A 27006-nucleotide genomic window follows, 5' to 3' on the forward strand; every position below is an offset into this window, starting at 1 on the left:
CAGTGTTTCTTGAGAAAGTTGTAAAAGAATTTTCTTAAATGAAAAATTTTGAATCCCTATTGTGGTCCCATCCTACCCCGGGCCTTTATTTGAACAATTTAGAATCTACGTACACTTCCTTAGAAAGCTTTCACATAAATGTCAGTTCTTCTTGACCATTATTTTTTCAGAGAAAAAAATAAATGAATCGTAATCGAAGTTTCGGGAGTATATAGTTTTGCCCTGTCCGTTCGTCTGTCTGTTTGTCCGCAAAAACTTGAACTTTGCTCTTCACTTTTGAGTAGGTGGGGCTATGGCTTTCATATTTCACAGGTGTATTCCTTGTGACACGACCTTTCTTTGGGTACCATCAAATTTGACCTCTTGACAATGACCTTTGAGTTAGACCCACTTTCTAAAAAAAAAAAACCTAACTTTAACCTTGGCCATAACTTCCGAACTGTTGGTGCTAGGGCTTTCATACTTCACATGTGTATTTAATGTGACAAGAACTTTCAGAAAGTGTAAATATTTTGATTTTTGATTTTTTTAAAAACTTTATCTTTGGTCTTAACTTTCGAACAGTTAGAAATAAGGCTTTCATATTTCACAAACGTATTCCTTGTAACAAGACCTTCCTTTGGGTACCAATAATTTTGACCTTGACCTTTGGAGTTTGACTTGTATTTGAGAAACTTCAACTCTCGCCATATGCTGCAATACGGAGGCATCAATGTTTCACAAACACATCTTGTTTTCTTTATATTTCAATGTAAAAAAAATGATTTCCTATTGTGGCCCCATGCATGCAAGTGCGTGTCATTTGGAATGAAAAATATCAAACATAAAGCAGAAAAATTTTAAAACAATGTAATTTTAAAACAATAACCTCCACTCATTTGGTACTTACATAAGTTGTTGTAGCCAGGGCCCCAATAAAACAATACATCATCAAAAACAAAACAAACAGTTTTCTATGTTTCCGTAAAATTGGCCATTCGTCCAAAATTCCCGTGCATATGGCTTCTAATCCACCAAACTGTAGTACATTTTAATTTGAATATTTTTACAATTTCCACTGCAGCAATTACAAATTCTGGTTAATAGAGAAATTAGAAAAGAAAAACAAAATATGATTTATACTACATGATAATTACAGATGAAAAAATACTTTAAAAAACTCACTGTTGTATCTAGGCCTAGTGTTATGAACATTAAAAAGAATAACATTGCCCATAGTGGTGAAATCTTCAGAGTGGATATTGCTTCTGGATAGACAATGAAAATAAGTCCAACATCTAAATAAACACAAAATATAGTAAATTACTGTACAATCTGCATAATCAAATGGTAAAAATGTATTGTCTTTTTTTACAAATTACTTTTGACATTTTACTTTTAATCAAAGTCATAAACAACCGTTAATTGTTAAACAATATTGTTAACAAATAGACAAAATGCACGGTTATGATCCAAACTTGTGAAATTTGTGACCTCAGAGTCTGGGGTTCATTTTGGGGTTTTACTCCTTGGTGATTGAAAGATGACCTGTTAGTGTACGAGTAATGATAAGCAAAGATGCTTGACTTCTGGGCCAGGATTTCTTTTGATGGGGGTATTAATCCCATTTCATTTCCTTATGTGCAAATTTATCAGCTAATTCACTCAAAAAATAACTAGCAAAAGACACCAGGAAGACTAGTAAATTTACTGTCCATAGAATCACTGTCTCAAAAGTAGATTAAAATAGATATTGAAAGGGTAGATTTACTAGATAACATTGGTAAATCTGGTTTATGAGTAACTTTCACTGGGTATCTATACGACCCCCGCCTCACAGGACACCTACAACTCACTATCTTGGCCAGTACACAGAATGATTACTAATCACGACAAACGCTTTAATACAAGGTACACTAGATAAATTAACTAGGTATTTATTTCATGTTTTTTTTTTATTTTAATTCAGTCTATGGATCCTTGTGATACAATATACACAGGTGACCGTTACGGCCTTTGTGCCTCTTGCTCCTTACGGTGATATCATTTTAATTTGTGGAGGTCAATGTTCCCCATCCAAAAGTGGGGATGTAATTTTGTAGGTTATCTTTGAGTACTCAAACTCCGTCGTCATAAGCGGAAAACATCCCGATAGTCTACGAGTTTCTCTTAAATCAATATTTTGATTTGTTTCTTGTTGGTTTGCTAGACATAGTAATAAACTTGAATATTGGTTTTAGTGATATTAACAAACAAGTGCAGTATAACCCCACTAAATAGAACGTGTATCACGCCAGTGTCATTTCGTCCAACATACCCTAACTCAATCAGCTGGACCCTCTACAATATACTGACGTATTAAAGACAACGTTTTTCGTAGTTTAAGTCAAATTGCATTGGTTTACAAACAGCGTGCAGTTTCCCGAAAGTGACGGAATTAGAGTAGTGGCAGAGTTAGTGGGTTTTGCGATCCTAGTTTATAAGGCAGATTCATTGAATCAAGATGTTTACCAGTTAATGTAGATAGGGTTGTAAATTCGCGGGTACATGTTAAGGTTACCCAAGAAATCTACATACAATGATAATTCCACAGTATAATCTATACAAACACTACTTTTTCACTAAATTTGTTGCCATGCCTCGAAGGGATAACACAGTTATTACTACGTGTACTAGTAATCTGGACATTTTTTTAAATCTTTAAATTAAAAAAAGGGTAAATGAAATGATGTCGGCATCAAGTCTCAACATATTATTTATTTTCATCCGCAGTACATGTACTTAACAAACAATTATCAATTCCTTGACTCCTTCTTGATGAATAAGGAACATAACTGTATAATAATCAGATTGATAAATGTTTACCATCTCTTGCGACATCTCGAACATCTTTTCCTTGAACTGTAGCCATATGACCAAGAACAGTGAACACAGCAAAGCCGGCGAAAAAACTGGTGAAGCAGTTGATGGAACTTGTTATTAAGGCATCCCTAAATATTGAAAATAAGATAATCATGGAAGTACTCATAGACGTAGATTATTCACATCTTTTGTATTAATTTTAAACAATTTTTCAGTTTGATTAACATGTGGGTATTTAGTTTTCTAATAAAACAAACATTCTTAGAGTACTGCTGAGCGGGAAGTTCAATCTTGATCCTCTTGAATTTTTTAAGGCACATTTCTATTTAAAAAATCATTGAAGCAGAAAAAGAAATGCTAACTCGAATACTAAAAAAAGACAAAAATAAAATCAGCTCTATATTTATGCTTTTCACGAAAAACAACTGCAGGGGGAAATTTGATTCTCCGTATTTTTTTAAAAGCAATAACATCGTCAAAATCTTCGAGGCGCAACGAAATACAAAATTTATCTAAGCTCATCAATAACACATATAACAAAAATCAGTCCAATATCCGCAAATATGTATGGAAAATGCAGAAATCTAAGTGGGACAGACAAATACTTGATTTGAAATCAGAGTAATACTCTCGGTAGGTTTTAAAGGAATAAATGACCCAGCTGTAGTTTCATGGCAATGGCTGCTATTTTTGAAGTTAAAACTCCAGAAACTTACAGACGTTTACAAATCACTCTTGAAATACAACTAAAGAAAAAATCCATTTCAACCAAGAGGCCCACGGGCCTTATAGGTCAGCTAGGTATCATAAAACAACTTTTCAACAATCGAATTTGGTTCATGTTTTAAACCAGAGACCTTGAAATTCACAATTTTGAAAGAAGCACCATCACTTATCATAACTATACACTTAGCATGCTTATTTTGGTTACATAATACTCAGAGGTAGATCAGAGTAACAAAGATAAAATGCATTTAAACTTTATAACCACCACACAGGAACCACTGACCCTGGGGCCACATATTTCAAAATTTTGGAAATTTTCTCTTAAAATTTCATTTCATCATAAATTCTTGATTAATACCAAAGAGCAGATTTTAGAGCATTAATTTATTTTCAGACCATGTAACTCCCCCCTGCCCCACCCCCCAAATACAATGACCCAGGGGCCCTGAAATAAACCATTTTGGAAGAGGCATCTTTCTTCCTCATAAATACACTGAAAGGAAAAAGAAATGCAGGGTGAACTTTTGAGGTGAAATAATTTTATTTTTCCTTACGTTTTTTCTAGTATTCCTACCTAACTTTTATAATCATCTTTAATAAAAATGTAACCAAATTTCCATTTGACTTTGCATCATAATTCGTAAGTTATTGAAACTGATATGACGATACCTCCAAAACATTGAAAATTTAAAATTCTTATTTTCTTCAATGTCTCCTTCACGTTTTTGTCAAAGTCTTGTTTCTCCTTTGCGTGGAGTTCATTAGTATCTTTATCTTACAAATAGGGATATTTTTCATTTTTTCAACAAGATAGCCCTTTTTTGAAAGGGGCCATCTCCGGCATTTCGAACCCTATCTTCCACTCAGTTCCACAGATATTTAAGAGCAAAAGATTTTTCGGAGACCTGTTGAGTAGTTAAATGTGATTGTTTGCTAGGAAGTCTTAATAAACCCAGGCTATAATGGGCCGGAAGTACACACGCCGAAAAAAATTTGCAAACGGTGCGCGCATGCGCCAGTGAAAGGAACATCAACGTAAAGTTGACCAGCTCAAAAATCCAAATCGTGCAATTGGTTTCTATCAGTTTTATGGTGAATGTAAATGTAATGATTATGATAACCTACTTAGGCAACGTAAAAGTCAGACCCCATTGAACTCCCGTGAACTGTTACAAGTTGCAAGAAATGCATTTCGTCTACAAATACTGAAAATCAATGTGTATACCCCAAGAGCATCAAATGGTATAGGAAGATCGTTGAAGTTGCACGTGTTTTGGACTTTAGAGCAATTTGCCGACGTGTCGTCATACATTTTACGGTTGAGTAATTCTGAACACTGATTTAAGTGCATAGTAACCAAGGTTCTCATCTGACCAATTTTCGTAATTTTTGGTCATGCAGTCAAAAAATTTTCGCATATAATGTTACCCTGCGTTTCTTTTTCCTTTCAGTATATGTACTCATATCATTGGTATAATACCCAGGAGCAAAGGAAAAGATTTTCAAAGAATCATAATCATTACAGTCCCGTCCTCCCTCCCTAACACAAGAAAAACCTGCCCCTCGGGACCTGAAATTCAAAAATCTGAAAGAGAATCCTTCCTCATCATAACTTTGTATACTAGTATGTATAATCTATATAGCCCCGCTCTATCTCCTAAGTACCCCTGACCCTGGGGCCATGAAATTCACAATTTTATAGAGGCAGGTTTATTTAACATGACTATGTACTTGGTTAGTTTATCTAATGTCCAGGAGCAGAGAAAAAGATTTTTTTTGAAATAATGCATTTTCACTATATAATCTATTTAGCTCACCTTAGCACTAGAACCCCTTACCCTTGGGTAATGAATTTCACAATTTTGGTAGAGAACTCAATGCTGATTACAATCAGTTTGAAAGCTTGATGTCCAGGCATAAAGAAGAAAATTCTTAAAGACTGCATTAATTTTAGTGGTTTTGGCCCCACCCCTCAGGCCCATGGTGGGCAGGGGACCATGAAATTCACAACTTCTGTTCCCCTTCACCCATAAATACTTGCGCCAAAATTGGTTAAAACTGGTTGAGCGGTTTCTGAGAAGAAGCTGAAAATGCAATAGGTCACTTGAGTGACTCAAGTGACCTAATAAAATTTCATAGGATTGCCAGTTAAGTCCTTTTCTAACTGTTTTGTGTATGTCTATGTGTATTGTTTTGTATAATTAATATGAGTGTGTTTTTCTATTTTCGAGGTTTTCGTTATATTTCTAATAAAATTCCATATTGAGACGAATCAGATCTGTTACAATTCATCAAAAAAGACCGTGACCCTGTGACAAATATGGGTCATTTAATCATTTTTACATCTAGTTTTTATCAATTTGACCAGATGGAAAGAGAAAAAAAATGGAAAAAGAAACTTGCAAGACTGGTAAGAAACGAATGATCAGCACTTTGGACGCAATTTATTGTAGACTGAGAAGAATAGAATTAGAGTCTGGTATTTTATATCTCTTATTATAATTTTTTACAATACTTGTAACAGTTATTGTTGAGTCGGTTGTAACTGGAGAGAGCCAGTAAAACTCCAAACCCAGGGCCTAGGGAAAAGAAGATCTGTGCTGCAGCGGCGATCCAGACCTAGCCAAAATAAAACATACCATACTTAACCATTCAGTAGACATAATAGCATAATATTGATCACATTTACAAGTGGTAAGCTATTACTGAACTTAATTATGTAATGACCTAGATTTAAATACTCAGTATCTACCTCTTTTTTAGCAATGTCACTCCAAACAGGGGTCAGATAGTATATAATTCCCTTCATGGAGCCCTCCAACATACACCCACGAATCAACAGAATCAGCAGCACAACATACGGCATCGTGGCAGTCACCCAAACAAACTGTTTGAGGATGTACAAAAATGTGGAGATCACATAAATAATTAATTCCATTATTTATTTTTTTTTGTTTACTTTAACTAAATGCGATTTACTATTTTTATAATTATATAAACAGTTATAAAAACAAAGTCAAGTTAAAATGTAGCGGCAGAACTGTAGCTGTCCGAAAAAAAAAATAGGTATACAGACCGGAGAGCTACAGTGCCACCCATTGAAAAAAATTGTATTTTGTTTACTTCGCACAAAAAAGTGCCCTCGGTTCTGGATTCATTCTTTGAAATTCATACCTCAATTGCAAAAAAAGCTACATTTCAAAAAACTCCTTACTCCTCTTTCAAGTACTCTCGTAGTTTATATCTGCACGAAGCGCGTTGGGCGGAATTATCTTGCAAACCAAAATGGCATTATAAACAAGCGAAATTTTTGATGGCCTCAATTTCAGAGTCAGGAGTACTACAAACAACACTTATATGGAATGCTTTGTGGTGGAAACAGTCAAAGAAAATGTTAGGAACACGCGGTTTGTAATATTTTGAGATGACAGTTTTAAAAACATGGTGAAATAAATCGAGAAACAGCGCACTTTTTTGTGCGCAATAAATGTACAGTTTTTTCAATGGGTGACACAGTAGCTCTCCGGTCTTTCAATATATTTTTTCAGAGAGCTTCAGTTCAGCAGCTAAATAATTTGTATGTTTAAAACTTTAAATATACGAGGGCTGTTCGGAAATTATTGAGACATTTACTGTAACTCTATAAAGAGCAGAGATAAATTAGGGAAAATTCGTCAACATTTTAGAATGAAAGAATAAAACAAATATGCAAAATTTCTAATTCATAGGATAATTAGATAAGTTCTGGTGAAAGTATAAACATGGATATGTTTATCGACCTGGAGCAGCATCGCTACGTCGTTTTAACGTCATGTCAGCCGGAGATGTTTTCGCATGTGAAACGATCGGGAAGCGTTTGCTTTTTTTCTTCGTTATCATTTATAGTATTACAAAAATCAAACATTATCTTTTCTTAAACAATTTAAAAAAAAAACATGCGCTGTTGCTTTATCAGTGTTAACTTTTTATTTGTCATATATGCAGGATGACTTTGCATCATGCGGTGCCGATTTACGCAACGCGGGTCAACGCTATTGATCCTGTTAGGTCAAAATTGATAGCCGTCCGGAGCTTTTTATTTTACTGTGGTTGAATCATTGGTTAGAAAAAAATATAAACCAATGAAATAACAATCTTTTAACATGTTTTGCAGCATTGTTCTTATTGTTTGACCAGATTGGTTAGTCTGGAAAAGAGTTTTAGATAGCGCTACACAAAATTTTAAGTCTCTCGCTGCTCCGCCTTGACGTCAAATTCCATTTTTTCGTCGTTATCAGAATTCTTGATTGCGCCTAATTTTTTTAATGATCTCCGTATTTCTGATAAGAATTCTAACAAACTTATATAGCATGCAGTTAAAATAAAATTGAAAAATTATAAACATAAATTGAATTATTATTGCCTTTATTATGGGTCCACCGTGGGTTTGAACGTTGTTGTTACATATTTTCAATATCTGATTTCGTGACTGCTCCGGGTACCCCTACCATTGACATATTTATCGACCATTGAAGATAAGAAATTTAATACTTGTAAAATATTTTTTTTCTTTTACGAATTCTTGGTGTTTGTCAAACGTATATGCAAATTTTCACCTAAAGACGTTCATTAGAAAGTAATATTTACACAATGTCGTAATTTCCGAACAGCCCTCGTATTCATAGTCACTTTACATATATCAATTTTAACGAAATGTATTAAACACTATTTCGAAAACATATAAGAATATATTTGCATTTTTAGAACGCAGTTCGAAACAAAGCCTTAGTAAGAAATGCATTTAGGATTACAAAATACTTCACAATGATAATAAATTCTTATACATGTAATTTGAATTTTAAGAGTCTATAGGATAAAAACCCTTTTGTAATATCTCTTTTTAATGGAATGATTCATATATTTTACAAATGTTATAATTATCTTTTTAAAATCAATTGTGTCATACACAGTTCTATACTAAAAAAAAGTCTAGTAACATTTCCAATGTTTTACTGAGCAGGCATGTGAAGATCGATGTTTGACTGCAATGTGAGATGTCGGACCTGTTGATGAAATGTTGGACCGCTTACGTCAAAGGGTGAGCGGGGTCAACTACATCTTATTTGCATTCGTTCGACAGAACCTGCTGTGCGAGTGAAATGAAAAATTTTACACCATAACTGCCCTACATAACGTGCCACCTCTCCCATCCCCCTTCAGATCCGCGCGTGCTCTTCTTTCATTCCTTCAGCGGGGTACACAGATTCTTTGAATTAGCTACATTTTATTATGACATTTTGTATTTTGGACTTGTGTTTGCACTTAAAAGAGCCTATTAAGTTGGAAGGGTTATAGAATTTTAAGGCGCTAACAGCGGTCGGTGAAACGATCAAATTAAAATGAAAAGTTTGTTTCATTGACAGAACAAAAATGGTACTGTATGCCGTCTTTATTTTGAATTTCTTAGTTAAGGGAACTTATATATACAAAATTTATTAAATAGCAACAGTTGTCATGTTCCGATTATTTTTATTACTCCCACCCGATGAATGTTAAGCAATATTTCCATTTTGTTTGTTTTTTCTCTGATGTGTCTTTAAAAGTTAGTCGAGTTGATTTCTTGATTATTCTACCGGAATATAAAAATTCGCAAAGTCACCCTGTCAGAAGCTTAGGAGGACTAATATGCATGTAAATATCGTGCGGCTGTCTTTGTATTTGACGACAGTGGTCGAAGACTATTGATTGATTGATTGTATGTAACTGTTGTTTAACGTCCCTTTCGAGAATTTTTTTTCCTCATATGGAGACACTCGGGGACTATTGAAATTGACATGAACGATAGTTGGAAACGTGGGATAATTTATGCATAACCGCTTGCTCGTTATGCAAATTATCCCAAATTTCCTTTTATCGTTGATGCCCTGACAAACTCTAATTAACTAGACATTGATTCCTTAATTCACTCTGACGCACGTAAATAATTTCACGTAATACGTGTCGCAGTTCTACATTTGATATCTTATAAAAGTTTGTTTTTACATCTTTATAATTTTATGAATAGTGTTTTGATGGAGATACCTTGCCCGAACTTTTGATCCCCTTCCACATGGCAAAATAAACGATAACAAACACTCCAAGAAGACACAGAGCAATCATCCAATTTACGCCTCCTACATAGTTTATGCCATCAGCGTACTGTAGTCCTAAAACCTCTCTTCTGTTGAAATTGAATTACATCGAGTGAACAAAAATTTTAAAAATCAGAAAGGAACTAAGTACTTTTCAAATTGAAATAAATTTAATTTGAATTTAATATTTAATATTATTTTTATAATAAATTGATTATTTGGTTAAACACTCCTCTGAAAGCATTAGCAAAAAAAATAGAAAAAGCAGCTGTCTGTAAAAGACTTATGCCCCCTCCCCCAAATAGTTGGAACTTTTCTAAGTCCAAGGGGCATAACTCTATCCAAAACGGCTCGGTCGTAACCAAAACAAAACTTGACTTAGATATTCTTAGATTAATTTGTGTATCATATTTCATTTCAATATGTGTAACCTCTGCAAAGAAAATCAACGGAAACTGCAAATAATTGGAATTTTTTCTTAGTCCAAGGGGCATAACTCTGTCTAAAATGGCTAGATCGTACCCAAAACAGAACCTGGCCTAGACATTGTTTACGGAATTTCATTTCAATATACAGAACCTGGCCTAGACATTGTTTACGGAATTTCATTTCAATATGTACAACCTCTGCAAAGGAAATGAAAGGAAACTGATGGTGGACCGACACACCCACCGACCGTCCGACAGACAGCGGCAAAACAATATGCTCTCCCTTCTTCGAAGGGGAGCATAAAAATTTAGTGATTGGTTACATCTTTATCAGTTTATTACTTATTTTTAACAAGATGTGTTTGTGAAACACTATGCGCCCGTCGGCAACAAAATTCTTTTTAAAAAGCTATTTTTAGCATATATGTCACAGTCAAGGTCATTGACCTTGGTGTCATTTGAAAGAAATTGATTAGTGAAGTATGGATACCAAATATGAAGTCTCTTTCTCTTGCGGTTCAAAAGTTATGGCAAAGGTACGAAAAAACTATGTTTAGCATAAAGGTCACAGTCAAGGTCATTGACCTTGGTGTCATTTGAAAGAAATTAGTGGAAAATGCATACTAAAAATGCAATCTCTATCTTCTATGGTTGAATCGTTATGGCAAAGGTACGAAAAAACTATTTTTAGCATACATGTCACAGTCAAGGTCACAAGGTCATTGACCTTGGTGTCATTTGAAAGAACTTAATTAGTGTAGTAGGCATACCAAATATGAAGTCCCTATCTTTCATGGTTCAAAAGTTATGGCGAAGGTTAAAGTTTGCAGACAAACAAACAGACAAACAGACAGACAGGACAAAAACAATATACGCCCCGGATCTATCAATCCGGGCGCATAAAAAAATCAGATATGATGTAAGTTGTGATTAATGATTCTTATACTCAAAATATTGTTCTGTCGGGGTCTGGGTTTGGTTTTTGAAGATACACGACGTGGCATTTGCACCCTGGTAACAAAACAACTGGGTGGTCTCATTCAGTCTGTCGTCGGTTGGATATCTCATACACTGTTCTTGTAAATTCCATTCATTGTTGCAGGTCTTCCAGGGTACGTCTTCGCGCATGGAGGAGAAGAAATAATACACACACCAAGCAATGATCGTATTGTAGTACCATGAAATGTAGGTTGCTATGACAATGATGGCGAATCCTATCCCTGAAAATAATTTTTAAAGAACGGTCAGCATCCAATATATTGCAAATGAATCCTAAATGTATTTATGTACCCTTACGATAAAAATCTGGGTACAATACTACTAATTAAGGACAGTAGGTTGCTTTGGGAACTTTTTATTTGTATGCCTTTAGATAATTAAATAAAGTTACAGATTAGGTATAGCTAATTTGAAAATATTTTATGACCATATCGAATCCAGATTCAGATTATCAATGATAATTATTTGGTCATAACCATGAACTTAGAGCAGGGAGAAGTAAAGTTTTTTTAAAAGAATAAATGCATTTTCGTTAAATGATCAATAGAGCCCTACTACACCTCCCTGGGGGCATGGACTTCAAATTGTTTAAAGTAATACATACTTATTTTTTCTGCTAAATACAACACACGTAGATGTGTCGAATATGGCAAGCCCTTTAACTATTTATTCGTGAAATAAAAAAAGTCTTTCAAAAAGAGAGATATCTCTTTAGCTTATAGAGATATCTCTTTGACTAATAGAGATATCTCTTTGACTAATAGAGATATCTCTTTGACTAATAGAGAAATATCTCTTTAAACGGAAGAGATATCTCTTTTTGTAAGAGAGATATCTCTTTTATTTAGAGAGATATCTTTATAAGCTAGCGAGATATCTCTTTAAGCGAGAGATATCTCTTTAACAAGGTTAAAAGAGATATCTTTCTTAGTTAGAGAAATATCTCTTCAGATTTTCAAAAAGAGATATCTTTCAAAGCTAAAGAGATATCTCTTTTAATGAAAGAGATATCTCTTTTCAAGTCATTCTTTAAATAAAATAATTAATTCTCCCCTTTAAAACAAAAGCGAAACAGGAAGTATAAAAATTTAGTCTCTGGAATAATTTCGCTGTTATAAGAAAAAAGACTGAGTTGCATGCAATACAAGAATATTATATATACTATGTAGAAAAAATGCTTTAAATCCCTTGTTTGAAACAACAAATAATACTGGCAACTTCTTTGATAGAAATGAGGAAAGTTTTATATCCAGGAAAACGAAAGTAAGCATAAAATCTCAAAAGTAACGGACCGAATTTTCTCAGCTTATGAAATAATCAAGTAGTACTAATTTGAAATCTAGACAACACTGAATTAGTCGTCATGTTAAGTAAAGCTATAATGAAGAATTTTATGAATATGTCGAAATTTAAAAATACTTTAATGTACTTCCGTGAATAAAAAGCTTACATCAGGTAAATTAAGGGAGAGGTCATTTCCAACAGAATTTAAATAAAAATAAAGAAGAGAGATATCTCTTTGCAATAAAGAGATATCTCTTTTTGCTTGAGAAATATCTCTTTTAGAACTTTTGAAAGATATGTCTTTCACAGTGAGAGATATCTCTTAAGATAAACGAAGAGAGATATCTCTTTAACTTTATAAGAGATATCTCTTTAACTTGAAAAGATGTCTCCAAAAGTAAAAGAGATATCTCTCTAGATGAAAGAGATATCTCTTTAACGTTAAGAGATATCTCTTTTCACGAAAGAGATATCTCTCAAGTAGAAAGAGATATCTTTTCATGTGGAAGAGATGTCTCTCTTCTAAAAAGAGATATCTCTCAAAGTATGAGATATCTCTCTCAGTTTAAGAGATAGCTCTTTCTCTTAGAGATATCTCTTAAAAATGAGAGATATCTCTTGAAGTTAGGAGATATTCTTATTTTTTAAAAGATATCTCTCTAAAATGAGAGATATCTCTGTAATTATTTTAAATAAATTTTATTTTCCGAATAAAAAGCAAAAGGGCTTGCCATAGTCGAATGTAAGTTTTTAGATGAAATAGTGCATTTTCACTAACCATTCATATTGTTTGTTTACTAAATGCCCAGAAGAAGAGAATAATATTTTCACGGAATTATTGTATTTTTCTAAATGAACAATAGAATCCCACCTTACTCCGAAGCCCCGGACCAAAGGGCCTGAATTTTTATTAAATTGGAAGAAGCATATTGCATTCTTATACCCTGGAATAGCTAGCTAAAAAGATTTTTTTTTCAGATATTTTTCACAGAACCCGTAGAACCTCGCTCAGTATAAGGGCTCATGGTTCTAAAGCCAGGAATTCAACAATTTTGGAAAGATTTCTATGTTCTCGAGTAGTCTGCAGGGTCAACAAGAGCAGAGTAGATTTTTGGAAGATTTTATTTTCACTATAAATATAATCTTCAATGACCCACGTTCCTGCAAAAATCCTTGACCACTGAGGCCACGAATTTCTTATTTTAGTAGTGGGCTTAATGCTCATTACAATCATGCTAACAGATTAAATGCTTATATGATGTCAAGGAGTAAAAATGAAGATTTATAAAAATTGCATTTATTTCAATGGGTTCACATCATGTACCATGAAATTAACCATTTTTATTTCCCTTTATTCTCAGATAATGTAAGTAAAAATTGGCTGAGTTTGGCTCGTCGCAGGATAAAAAGGATAGCAATAGCAATCTTCACCTGAGTGACTCAGGTGACCTGGAAAAAAGGTTATTTGTAAAACTGAATATGTTTTTTTAATGTATGACACTAAACATTGAAAAATTGAAATATCAACAGCTTGAAAGACTTACGTATAGGTGGTCCGAATCTAAATCCGTATACGATCTTTAATGTTAATACCAATGTTTACTGTTTTGGGAAGTAAATAATTTATGTATGTTTTAGCGATGATCTGGAATCTAACTTTTTAAATTTAATTTATTAATAGATGATGAATTAAAGGTTTTTGCTTTCTAGCAGACTTCTGTTAGTTCTTCTAATTTTTAATTGGAATGACAAATACATTAAACGTTCAAAGTAGGATTGAGACTGGAAGACGGTAATATTGAGCTGAAGTTTTTTTTACAGTCTTTGGACTTTGCACTTCCTGTCTTTTGTGATTGGTAGAAATTGTATCATGAAAAATCAATTTCAATTATTTCATTGGTTGAAATGCTGTTCAAGGCAATGGATTTAATTTTGTGATGATCTAATTTTCGTACGACTCAACAATTTTTCATGATTTTCAATCGTAAAAAACATGACAAAATGAACAATGAAAATGGCAGAAATTAATTCTAAATAACACCCTATTTTTATAGCAATAACTAAAAAGATTTTTATTTCACTGTAAATAAAGTTTGATTTTTATTGCCTGAAAGCTTTACAATTTGTATTTATTCTTTTCCCCTTTCTTGTTTGATTAAGCCGAGCGACAACCGTGGTAGGGCTAATGCCAGTAAAAAGCTAAGAAATACACAAAAAAAAAATCAAGAAATTCTCAAGAATTATTCGGCCTGATAGGTGTAAATCAGTTTACTGTTTAAGGGTTTTGCTAAAGACGGTAATTTTTTTTTTAAACAGCCCTACTTGTTTACCGCATAATATGGCTATCCCCGTCAGAAGACTTAAACGCGCTTCTAGCTTGAAGAGTTCTATAAATGGAAAGAAAATATCAATTCTTTAAACAAAAGATTGATAATGTTCATTGAGTATATTTGTATCTTTTTGATTGAAAGCCAAATCATGACTATTTTAAATACATGTTTATTCTATTCGTAATTATATTAGTGTCGTTGTTTTAGATTAGATTTAGATTTCCTTGTATTAGATTACAAGGAATTAATTTTACATACTGGTAATATTTGATTTCCCTTGTCATACGGGAACCTTGAATACATACCTTTAAATGCGGGACATATTCGATTCCATACAGTTAGGCAACCACATCTTTGAAATTGGCCTAAAGCCAGTTCCATGTAAAACAGGGGCAATCCACAGAAGATCAACATGACAAGGTAAGGGATGAGGAAGGCACCTGAACGAAAAGATAAAGAGAACACGTTTTGTTTTCTTTAACAATGTGATTTCATTGTCATACAAATGAGATCAACGCAACATTATTATATCTCACATCAACCAATTTTTTTCATATTTTGATTTATTATCTCCTTGCAGGAGAGTTGTCACGAAGTGGAGGAGGGTATTTTGTCCTTTGTGCATAATGGAATTAATATTTACTTAGATCATTGGCATAATACCCAGAAGCAAAGGAAAAGATTTCCAAAGAATTCATGCATTTTCACTATATAATCATTAGAGCCCTGACAAACACCAGAACCTTGACCCAGGGGCCCTGAAATTCACAAATTTGGAAGAAGCGCACTTCCTCTTCATAACTATGTAGTACATACATGTAGTTCATTGGTTTAATACCCAGGAGCAGAGAAGATTTTTAAAGAATTAATGCATTTTCACTATATAATCGATAGAGCCCGCCGTAACACCTGAACCCCTGACCCAGGGGCCATGAAATTCACAATTTTGGAAGACTTACTTGCTCATCATAACTATGTACTTGGTTAGTATATTTAATGCCCAGGTGTAAAGAAAAAGTTTTTCAAAAAAAAATGCATTTTCACTATATAATTTATATAGCCCCGCCCTAGAACCCCTGACCCTTGGGCCATGAAATTCACAATTTAGGAAGAGGCAGCTTTATTCAACAAATTCAAGAAATAATGCATTTTCACTATATAATCTATTTAGCCCCGGCCTAGCACTAGAACCCCTGACCCAAGGGCCATGAATTTCACAATTTTGGTAGAGGACTCAATGCTGATTACAATCATGCCAACAGTTTGACTGCTTGATGTTCAGGAGTAAAGAAGAAGATTTTTACAGATCGCATTAATTTTAGTGGTTTTGGACCCACCCCTAAGGCCCATGGGGGTAGGGAGCATGAAATTGACGCATAGATGCTTAATGCCAAATTTGTTTGAAATTGGTTGAGCGGTTGCAGAGAAGAAGCTGAAGAACGCATACCGCACGACGACGGATAAAAACGGATAGCAATAGGTCACCTGAGTTTACTTAGGTGACTTTAAATAAATCGAACCCGGGCCTTCCGATCACGAAGTAAACACCCTACCACTAGGCACCCTACCACTAGACCGGTTTCCATTAGAAATGTTTGAATTTAAACATAAAGCTCAACTTCAAAATTTTGTTTTGCAAAGCCTCTTCAATTTTCATTCTCGTACAAAAGCACAAGCAATAAAATATTGAGGTCGTTCGTTTCCTTGACTCGCAAACCTCATCAATTAGATACACTGTACACTGACTCACAAATATCATCAATTAGATACACTGTACAATGATTCACAAATATCATCAATTAGATACACTGTACACTGACTCACAAATATCATCAATTAGATACACTGTACAATGATTCACAAATATCATCAATTAGATACACTGTACAATGACTCACAAATATCATCAATTAGATACACTGTAACACTTAAACAAAGATTTTAACAATTCATTTCAAGTTACCAAAGATACAATGTATGCTTAACATGTAATACAGTGTACACATTAAAAATAAAAATCAATGTCTTTCTTTCCGAATAATTTTTGTTGTTTTCTTTATTCACTTACTGTCATAACCAAAATTCCTTTAAACGAAAATAAAAGTCATTCTAAACCTTAAATTTTCACAACTGAATCTTCTTAGAATTTTCCCTTATATAATAATTATGTTCTTGCTTAAGGCAATCCCCTTTTGTGGCTTGTTCCGAAAAACCGGCCCATAGGAAGCAATTTCAGTTGGTTGGCGGAAGGGGGGGGGGGGGCACAGCCGATATACTTTCAGTTGGAGGCACTTTCAACTACAAAAAATTTCTTGACAAGCAAAGAAGAAAAAGGGTCATCAGACATTTTTGTTTAGAGAGCACGAGGATACATTAGCCATATCTATACTTATAAATTAATAAATTTTGCAAATAAGCCCCAAAACGTGTGCACCAGAGTTCTTACTTACTCCTCTAATGCTACACTACATACAAGATGATGTCCGTAAACTATATTTAGATTTCACTCGGATAGTAAGTATCGTACATAAAATTAAAAGTCTACTTCAATTTTCTAAAAACAGCCATAAGATAGCATGAACGTGAGTATGGTGGCGTTTCCGGTTGGCGGATCTAAGCTACTGGCAAATTGTAATGAAACTGACAACACAAACAATCGATTATTAATTTCATAAAATGTCATCACTGAATTATTCAATCAAAACTTGATTTAAATGATATAAAAGAAAATAGTTGTGATAACCGATTAAAAAGCGAAAAGTTCATATAATTTTCGTCAATCACGAATCTCAATATTGACGAAAGCTTCTAGAACATCATGAAATATTTAGAGTTATCTCCCTTTTGCTACATTTATTTTAATCAAGAAATAATTGTAAACAATGTAATTAACGGTTTATTTGATTAAATAGTTTTTCAACAAATGATGTTATATAAATAAAAAAAAAACAATAGTGTTAAAAACGAACAAAGTATGCTTGGAAATTATCAGAAACACATTGATGCCGGGGAAGCCACTAATATTTATTAATATAAGGATTATATAATTCAACAAATGGCATTTAATTACAGTGTACGTAGTAATCAATTTAAATGTATTGCATACTGACAGCGAAGACGAGTTAATAGGCAGGTTAAGCAGATGACCATGTACGTCTATGTGTATGCGAAACTAGGCAAATCCCCTAATTTAATGCAATTTACGTCATCAGTTTTGCATACCGCATAATTCTACAAGTTGTACACAACGTGTAGATTCGCAAGTACACGTAGGTGAAAACTTGTAGCTTCTTAAACTCAAACTACAGAATAAATATTTTTCAGTCGGCATTTAGTATGAAGTTGAGAGTTTATTACGAACATCCAATGTATCTTTTTTATTTTAAGTCATAGATTTATTTGATACAAATGGATTGCAAAGTGCCTTGCTGAAACATAACAAAGTTACGCGTACGTGTAAAATCACTTCGAGGTTTACACGTACAAGTAGACGTACACGGTCAAATGCTTAACTTCTCTAATGACAGGTGTATAAATAAGTATAGGAAAAACGAAAGACTATACTATATGTGTAGTACATAAGTACATGTATATGTTTCTTATAAATTTATCGGTAAAAATTGTATTTTCCTTACTGAAAGCATCGTGGCAACGAACCCGACGTACAATTTGTACTTGCTTACAATTATGACCGATTAAGTCCACAAACACGACCCTCAGATTTAAAATCCAACGCTCTACCGAATGAGCTAAAGGGTTTTTTTCCAGCGTGGCCTCACTATATACAACGCATAGCCACTTTTAAACTCTGTTACACAATAAAAGAAAACAGGCACAGATCCAGGATTTTTTTCCAGGGGAGGGGGGTCCACCCCAGTCCAAAAAAAAATCCAAACCAGAAATTTCTTACCAAGCAAATAAAATAAAGGAAACCTCGCTCAAAAAATTCGGGGGGGGGGGGGGGGGGGTCGTCGTTGACTTCCAGTACTACAAACCTCGACTTTTCATAACAATTTTAACACAAATCCGCGTTTCCAAGGGAGAGGGGGGTCTGCGTTTTCCAGTGGTCCGGTCCAAGGTCACTTTTTTTTTATTGATATAACACTTTCACATGTACATTTATGATACTTTTCATCTTATGATACACAACTACATCGGATATATACCTAATACATAGTTAGAATGTAAAAGTTGTGAATAAAGATGGTGTATGTTTGAAATTGTTTATAAGCAACATCAATACTTACCTCCACCATTTTTGAAGCAAATGTACGGAAATCTCCAGACATTTCCCAAATCAACGGCAAACCCCACAACTGCTAACAGGAATTCAATTTTTTTCTCCCATCTCTCCCTTTCAACGGCCTGTTTAGTCTTCTCAACAATCGCTACTCCATCAACAAGAGCCGTCCCGCCAGGAGCCATGTTAGACTTGCAAAAAGATTTCCGTATAAAAACTATTCCCTTTTCCAGGGAAACAACGTCATCATCCTCTTAACTTAGATGAAGAACAGCGAAAGTTTTGACATTGTTATCTTTTTAACACAGTCGCTGATAATGGTACTTTAATTTAGATATTATAAAACTTATATGATTAAAATCACGCAAAGAAATGTTAAGATCGTTTTGAAGTATCGCTGCCTTTCGTAACTGAACCATTTGTGTCAATGTTCTGCTGTCGTTGTAGTTGCCCGTATGATGGTATACTCATACGAACTCGCGACAAGTTGTATTATAAATAAGCAAAATGTGTATTCATGAGATTTGGGGAATAGGAGAACTGGAATAAGGCTGTAATTAGTTACTGACACAGGCAGCCTTTTTTTATCCGATGCCAAGAATCTTTAACCAGGCGCGATCTAAACTGACATATTTTATGTATTACATACATTTTGATTGCCTTATTACGCCAAAGAACAAATTGCAGATAACTTAAACCCTCTATTAGGTTAGGATATGTTGGAAATAGAGAAGAAATTTGAATTCTTGAAAGAAATCATAACGGTTCTTCTGTCTTGGAAAACAATTTTAAATTAACTAGAAACCAAGACGTATTGCGTAAATCTTTTTATTGTATCTTAAGAAAAAATGATACAGAGTTTAGGAAAATACAAGTATATAATATATATTGTAAATATAGAATTTCAGAATTTTCTCAACTAATATAATGAATTATTGTTGTTCGTCTCCAGAATATTTCACTTAATATATACACCGTTTATTCGTCACCATATACCAGAGAGGCTATGCTTGGAACTCAGAACCATTGAGTAGTGTGGGTTTTTTGTCGTTTAAACGCCTCCCGAACAAGTTACCTCGTTTTAAGGTCTTACCCGAAAGACCCGTGAGGCGGAAGGGAATTGAACCGGGACCTTCAGATCACAAATCAGGCGCACTATTACAAACAGCACTAACCCATGCCCTTTAAAATACATAAAATAAAGCCTAAGACTCCCAACATCATTCATTTTACTTCTTTTAGATGAGTAAATTAATTAACTGGAACAGGGCACATTTACACAGCTTTGTTTATATATATTATCTTTCTAACCAATAAAACTACTTTTCCCCAACACTTCAGTGAACAATAAAAAATTAATCTGAATCTTTCGACTATTTTCATATTTAAGATCCATTAATTAAAAGGAAAAGAGAAGATATCATAGAGTGTAAAATAACCGTGTCTCATTCGTTAAGATTTAGTTTGCGACTTGTTTTTCTCCTGTGTAGCTATTATCAACAGATTTTCCATTTTATCTCATTAGCCAAATATTGACCAGTCATGCGCCATATTCTCAAATCCCTTATAAATATTCAAATTACGAGATTATATGGGTCTTTCTTATACTTCCCCACAAAAGGAAAAGTAATTACACGGGATTCTCTGAAATGTTTTCATCCAATCTTTGTTTTAACGTGCTCTTCCATTTTAAAGGATGAAGCTATCTCACATTTTTTTATATTATACCATGTAAAAAGAGGCCTTAGGGCCTAAACAGTCACTTGAGTGAATATGTAAAACACAACATTGTAAAGGATTCATAAAAAGTATAAAAGAAATTAACTGAAAGACGAAACAATATTGCCCAAGAATTTCAAATATCTGGTAAAAATATCCTTGCTTATTGTAATGTATAAATAACCCCACCCTAGGACCAGAACCCCTGACCCTGGGTCATGAATTTCATAATTTTGGTAGAGGACTCATTGCTTATTACAATCATGCCAACAGTTTGATTGCTTGATGTCCTGGAGTAAAAAAGATGTTAAAAGATTGCATTTATTTTAGAGGTTTTGGCTCCACGCCTCAGACCCCAAGAGGACAGAGACCATGTCATTCAAAATTGTTGTTTCCCTTTACCCATAGATGCCATACGGCAAAATTGGTTTCAGAGAAAAAGCAAAAAATGCTCAAATAATCACGCACGATGAACGACGAATGCTGGCGGACGAAAACGGATAGCTATAGGTCACCTGAGTGACCATGTGACCTAAAAACTAAAATCATGATGTATTTTTGTTGTGAAAATTCCAACTGAGCAAAAAAATTTATCAAAGTCACATCGATTTCAACAAATACTTAAAAAAATTAACCTTGTGCAAAACACGGAAAGAAACTTTTGTTCAGTTTAAAGAATACAAGAGGCCCATGGACCGTAATGGTCAAAGGAGTATCAAGAGTTTTTTTTAGGCTATATCAACTTTGAGCCCATCGTAAATGGCTAGACTATTATCACATGCATTTAATAGTTTGTTGAGAACTCTGTAATAGTTATTATATTTATGCACCTTGCAATTGTCCCCTGTAAATTGATGAGTAAATAAAATAGAAATACGTAAACAAGAATAAGATTTTCTCTTATTCCTATATAGAATTTTATCCCCAATTCTGTTCCTTCCCCATCTCCTACGATGACTGGAAAAATGACTAGGCTGGCATATCATTACCCACAGTAATTCCTCTGTTGTAACCTAGCAGAATTTGATAATTTTTTTTTCCAAATTTACACCCCCAAGGGTAATTCAGTATTCAAATATTTAGTGTTGGCAACGAGTACCCGGTTAACCGGTTAACCGTCGAACGATGCGAGTATCGGTTAGTAAAATTGCTATTCGGTTACTCGGATAAAATGCATCTTGTATGGTAAATAACTAAAAAATAAAATGTTAGTTTGTTTATAAGCGTACAAATAAACATTTCTCTAATTTTCTCGCTGCATTTCATTTCCGGAAATCTGCATAGCATTTCCGACAATTTTTTATTTCATTTCCGACATTTTTTGTTTTCATTTCCGACATAATTTTGTTTTCATTTCCGGAATTTACCTGTGCAGCAATTTAATGTTTTCCTAGTCAGCGAAAATGAAATCTTAAATGTATTTATTGCAAAATATTTATTTAAAATATATTTTTAAAAAAATCTATTTATTATATACATATATGCATACAAGTAGCAATATATAAGTCTAGGTTAAAGAATTCAATGAACATACAACTTCTTCCCCTCATTTAGGCTAATGTGCACTTAAGTAAATGTCAGTGACAGCACCAAACTTTTGTCCAAGACACTTGATGTACTCTTATCCAGTTTTTACTCCGGTTGATAATGCACTTGTTACACAGAACTTAATTTTTTCTGCTTTACATCTGCGCAGAGTAATTCAGTAAACATTGAGTCAATCTCTCAAACTTTAATTAAGGTAGTTGTGTTCATTTTGCTACAGTTGATTCATTGATAAATTTACAAAAAACTATATGTTTTCCTTTAGATTTTTCATAGGTAAAGTCTTCAAATCTGTTACTAAAGGTACAATCTGAAAAATGTCGGAAATGAAAACAAAAAAAATGTCGGAAATGAAAACTAAAAAATGTCGGAAATGAAAAGTTGATAATTACTCAAAATTCCGGAAATGAAATGCAGCCAATTTTCTCTACCGTTAGACTTAATGATCTATGGTTTCACTAATACGATTGATTGGTTTTCACACTTAATTGATAGCTTTGATTTCTAGCAGGTTAAACAAGTTTTGAAGACCCAAGTTATAATTATCTCATTAAATAATTTAACGAGATGCCGCCAAAGACATGTACATTTATAGCTTGGGAGTATTTTAAAAGAACAGCTGATTCCATACCTGTGAAATGTAATTAATGTGAATTGGAGTTACCGTGACTTCAAACTTCTAAATGATTATTCTCATTGATCCTGACATATATCGGGGGTTGAAAAGTAAAACTGATGAACGCCATTGTAAAATAGCGTGAAACATTGAATATTTGTTTTTCTACTGATTAAATTAATTTTTTGATTATAATTATATTTAAAGTTCAAGATATTGCGTGTGTGTTCTTTTTAAGTTTATAAATAAAGTTAATTCACAAAACCTTTGTGTTTTATTGGAACTGATGAGTAAAAGATGAGATAAATGATACATATGAATAAATCATCCGAGTAACCGGGTACTCGATCGGAAGATTGAGCGAGTAACCGGTTACTAAAAATCGTCCGATTTGCCAACACTACAAATATTTAATCCCTCATGGTAGCCCTATTCCCATTATCATGCACAAAAAAGAATCTTGTATTCTACACTACCTGACGTCTGTTTCTGTTTATACATGACTGTCAATGACTCTGCTGTTATCGATGACACCGCTGCTCTTCAGAAGAAGACTTTAAAGCTTTTTAATGTTTTACTCATAAACCCCTATATTAAATTTTGATCTCCAATTTTGGCCACACCCTATTCAAAGGGACCATAATTTGAGCAAACTTGAATCCAAAATATTTAAGGAAGCTTTCACGTTGCTTTCATTTCTTATGACTAAATGGTTCTTGAGAAGAAAACCTTTGAATGACCCCTTCCTATTTTTTGTCTTTTCTTTATTATTTCCCCTTGGAAGAAGAAATTGACCTTCATTTGAACAAATTTTTACCTCCTTCAGCCGAAGAATTCGAAACTTTGAGGCAAATTGGAATAAAATTGGTTCAGTAGTTCTTTATGATAAATGTTTACGCCCGCCCGAACGACGCACAGCCGCACGGCGACGGAGACGACGGAAGAGATAGCAATTAGTCACCTGAGGGACTCATTTGACCTAAAAAAAAATTTAATTTTATATTGATCACTTTTCAAATTATTTGTTAATACATTTGTTATCAAAAAAAGTTATTTTAGCAATTTTTCCACTCACAATTTTGCGACCATCCTTGTGAACATATGTTAATAAAAAATATGAAGAAAAAAACTTTTTTTAAAATTAATGTATTATATGACAAATGGACTCCTAAACATTTTTTATCCATTGAAACATTAGGGACAGTGATCAACCAAAGACAGTACCAAAATTGGGGCTTGGCTTCTCGCAAACGATATGTGTACTTCTATTTTGCCACGAACATGGCGCGTCATTCCATCTCCAGCCATACTTATCTCCAGTTTCCATGCAGTCTTCTTTCATCCGCAGGTAGTTGTTTGGTTCCCCGTCTAGCCAGAGATCACTACAAGGGATCAAAGGAAAACTTACTTCCCTTACTCTGAAAATCAGACGTCACTGCCTCCCTCAATAAACTGGATCCTCTATGTATATAAATAGAAACAAATGTCGCAACATTTCATAAATCAGATACGAGGGGTGATCAAAAAGTTCGCAAACTATCTCTATATATACAAAGCCACAATTCAGATTAGAAAAAAAATTTGGTACAAACATAGCCATACACAAGTTCTATAAATAGCATATGTTGAATAAAGTTTTGCTCTTTATTTGTGACGACACAATGTGAAAATGACGTCACTATGTAGGTCACTTGTGACAAAAAAGTGATTGTGTCAGTCGTACTCGTTCAACGAACGACTGTAAAATTTATGGGATATCTTAGAAAATCCTTTGCAGTAGCGTCTAATAATTTGTAAAAAGTTTATTAAGACAAAGGACTTCCTATAAATTTAAACAGTGATCGGATTGATCGTTTTAGTGAAGGACGGCAGATGGTTAAAAATGATATTTGTTACGTTGCCCAGTGAAAGCAATTTTGAAAAGACATGTGTTTTTAATTAAGCAATTTGCTATCAAAGACCTCCAATTTACACTTTGCCAAATAATTGAATATCTTAACAATAATATAATTATTAAATACCTAGGATATCGTTTAATTTAGATTTTAAACATATTAGATATGATAAAAAGTAGGCACCCATTCTCTTTCCATCTTGAATAAACGTCTCTCCAGAGACAGAAGATTTCGGTTTTGATGGTCGTCATGCTTATTTTTGGAAAGGATATTCTTATTCACGCATTCTGTTGCCGAGATTTGACCATTTCTGACAAATGAGCTGTTTTTGTAATAAAAATTAACTTACACGGAAAGAAATATAAAAGTCAGAAAAAATTTTCAGTTTTTGTGACAGAAAGCTAGGGAGGGGGTCACGTGACCGCCTATATCACGTGATTCACACATGAACAGAACGGTGGCAGATATGCATTAAAATCAGAGAGGGCTAATTTAAAATAAAATCAACACAGAAACCAATATTGTTTCATTTATGGAAGTTATTCAATTAGTTCGCGAACTTTTTACCCCTCGTATACTATTTAATAAAAGTAATGTGAATCGTGAATCTAACACAGTTGATAGTGTGCTCAAAATGAGGAGATGCATAATGTCACAAAATCTGAGTCGACTAAATAATTAAAATGTGTGTATCTTATATTGGAATATTTCCTGTAAGCAAAATATCAATGAAAAAACTGTTATGACAGCAAACCGGGTTTTCGTAATCAGTCTGGTATTTTTCACATAAATAACAAGAGGCCCATGGGCCTTATAGGTCACCTGAGTATCATGTAACAACTTTCCAACAATTGAATTTGATTTGTGTTTTAATCCAGAGACCATGAAATTTATAATTTTGAAAGAGGCAACATTGCTTATCATAACAGACTGTTACTTTACACTTAGCATGCTTACTTTGGTTACTTAATATCCAGAGGTAGATCAGAGAAACAAAGAGAAAATGCATTTCCACTCTATCAGTTGTGCACCCCATCCCACAGGAACCACTGACTCCAGGGCCACATCTTTCAAAAATTTGGAAATTTTATGAATTTCATTTTATTTCATTATGTTCTTGATTAATACCAAAATGCAGATTTCAAAGCATTAACTTATTTTCAGACTATGTATCCCCCCAAGTACCTCCCAGGAACCGGAAAATTAACAATTTTGGAAGAAGCACCTTTCTTCGTCATAAATATGTAATAAGATCACTGGCATAATACCCAGGAGCAAAGGAAAAGATTTTCAAAAAATTCATGCATTTTCACTATATAAACATTAGAGCCCAACCCTAACACAAGAAGCCCTGACCCAGGGGCCCTGAAATTCACAAATTTTAAAGAGGCATCTTTCCTCCTCATAACTATGTACATAGTTCACTGGTTTAATACCCAAAATCAGGAAAAAAGACTTTTAAAGAATTTATGCATTTTCACTACATAATCAATAGAACCCCACCCTAAAACCTAAACCCCCAACCCAGGGGCCATGAAATTCACAATTTTGGAAGAGGCAGCCTTATTCAACATAACTAGGCACTTGGTTAGTTTATTTCATGCCCAGGAGAGAAAAGAAGATTTTCAAAGAAATAATTCACTTTTACCATATAATCTTTATAGCCCCGCCCTAGTACTAGAAGCCCTGACCCTTGGGCCACGAAATTCACGATTTTGAAAGAGGCAGCCTTATTCAGCATAACTATGTACTTGGTTAGTTTATTTAATGCCCATGAGCAGAGAAGAAGATTTTCAAAGAATTTATGCATTTTCACTATATAACCTATATAGCCCCGCCCTGCCACTAGAACCCCTGACCCTGGAGCCATTAGATTCGCAATTTTGGAAGAGGCAGCCTTATTCACCATAACTGAGCACTTGGTTAGTTTATTTAATGCCCACAAACAGAGAAGAAGAATTTCAAAGAATTTATGCATTTTCACTATATAATCTATATAGCCCCGCCCTAGCACTAGACCTCTGACCCTGGGGCCATGAAATTCACAATTTTGAAAGAGGCAGACATTTTCAACTAAACTGTGCACTTGGTTAGTTTATTTAATGCCCAGAAGCAGAAAGGAATAATTTCAAAAAAATAATGCACTTTCACTATATAACCTATTTAGCCCCACCCTAGCACTAGGACCCCTGACCCTAGGGCCATGAATTTCACAATTTTGGTAGAGGACTCAATGCTCATTACAATCGTACCAACAGTTTGAATGCTTGATG

The 27006-nt window shown here is 33.9% G+C and overlaps 2 protein-coding genes across 2 annotated transcripts in view; both read right to left on the reverse strand.

Moving 5' to 3' along the window:
• Window positions 1-27006, reverse strand: part of LOC134252059 (sodium-dependent serotonin transporter-like) — a 234793-nt gene that overhangs the window by 16113 nt on the left and 191674 nt on the right. Inside the window, exons 2-10 of the mRNA XM_062734499.1 lie at window positions 18966-19269; window positions 15024-15158; window positions 11052-11325; window positions 9628-9766; window positions 6320-6454; window positions 6083-6186; window positions 2845-2969; window positions 1165-1277; window positions 890-1018 (exon numbers count right to left, since the gene is read on the reverse strand). Coding sequence (XP_062590483.1) covers window positions 890-1018; window positions 1165-1277; window positions 2845-2969; window positions 6083-6186; window positions 6320-6454; window positions 9628-9766; window positions 11052-11325; window positions 15024-15158; window positions 18966-19143 — 1332 coding nt within the window. The 5' untranslated portion in view covers window positions 19144-19269. The remainder of the gene's footprint in view (window positions 1-889; window positions 1019-1164; window positions 1278-2844; window positions 2970-6082; window positions 6187-6319; window positions 6455-9627; window positions 9767-11051; window positions 11326-15023; window positions 15159-18965; window positions 19270-27006) is intronic.
• Window positions 23982-27006, reverse strand: part of LOC134251553 (uncharacterized) — a 117029-nt gene continuing 114004 nt past the window's right edge. The window contains exon 30 of the mRNA XM_062733957.1: window positions 23982-24220. Coding sequence (XP_062589941.1) covers window positions 24046-24220 — 175 coding nt within the window. The 3' untranslated portion in view covers window positions 23982-24045. The remainder of the gene's footprint in view (window positions 24221-27006) is intronic.

The sequence above is a fragment of the Saccostrea cucullata genome, unplaced genomic scaffold, assembly GCF_032062105.1.
Source record: "Saccostrea cucullata isolate Sc308-1 unplaced genomic scaffold, CSIRO_AGI_Scuc_v1 ctg1, whole genome shotgun sequence".
Taxonomy (NCBI): Eukaryota; Metazoa; Mollusca; class Bivalvia; order Ostreida; family Ostreidae; genus Saccostrea; species Saccostrea cuccullata.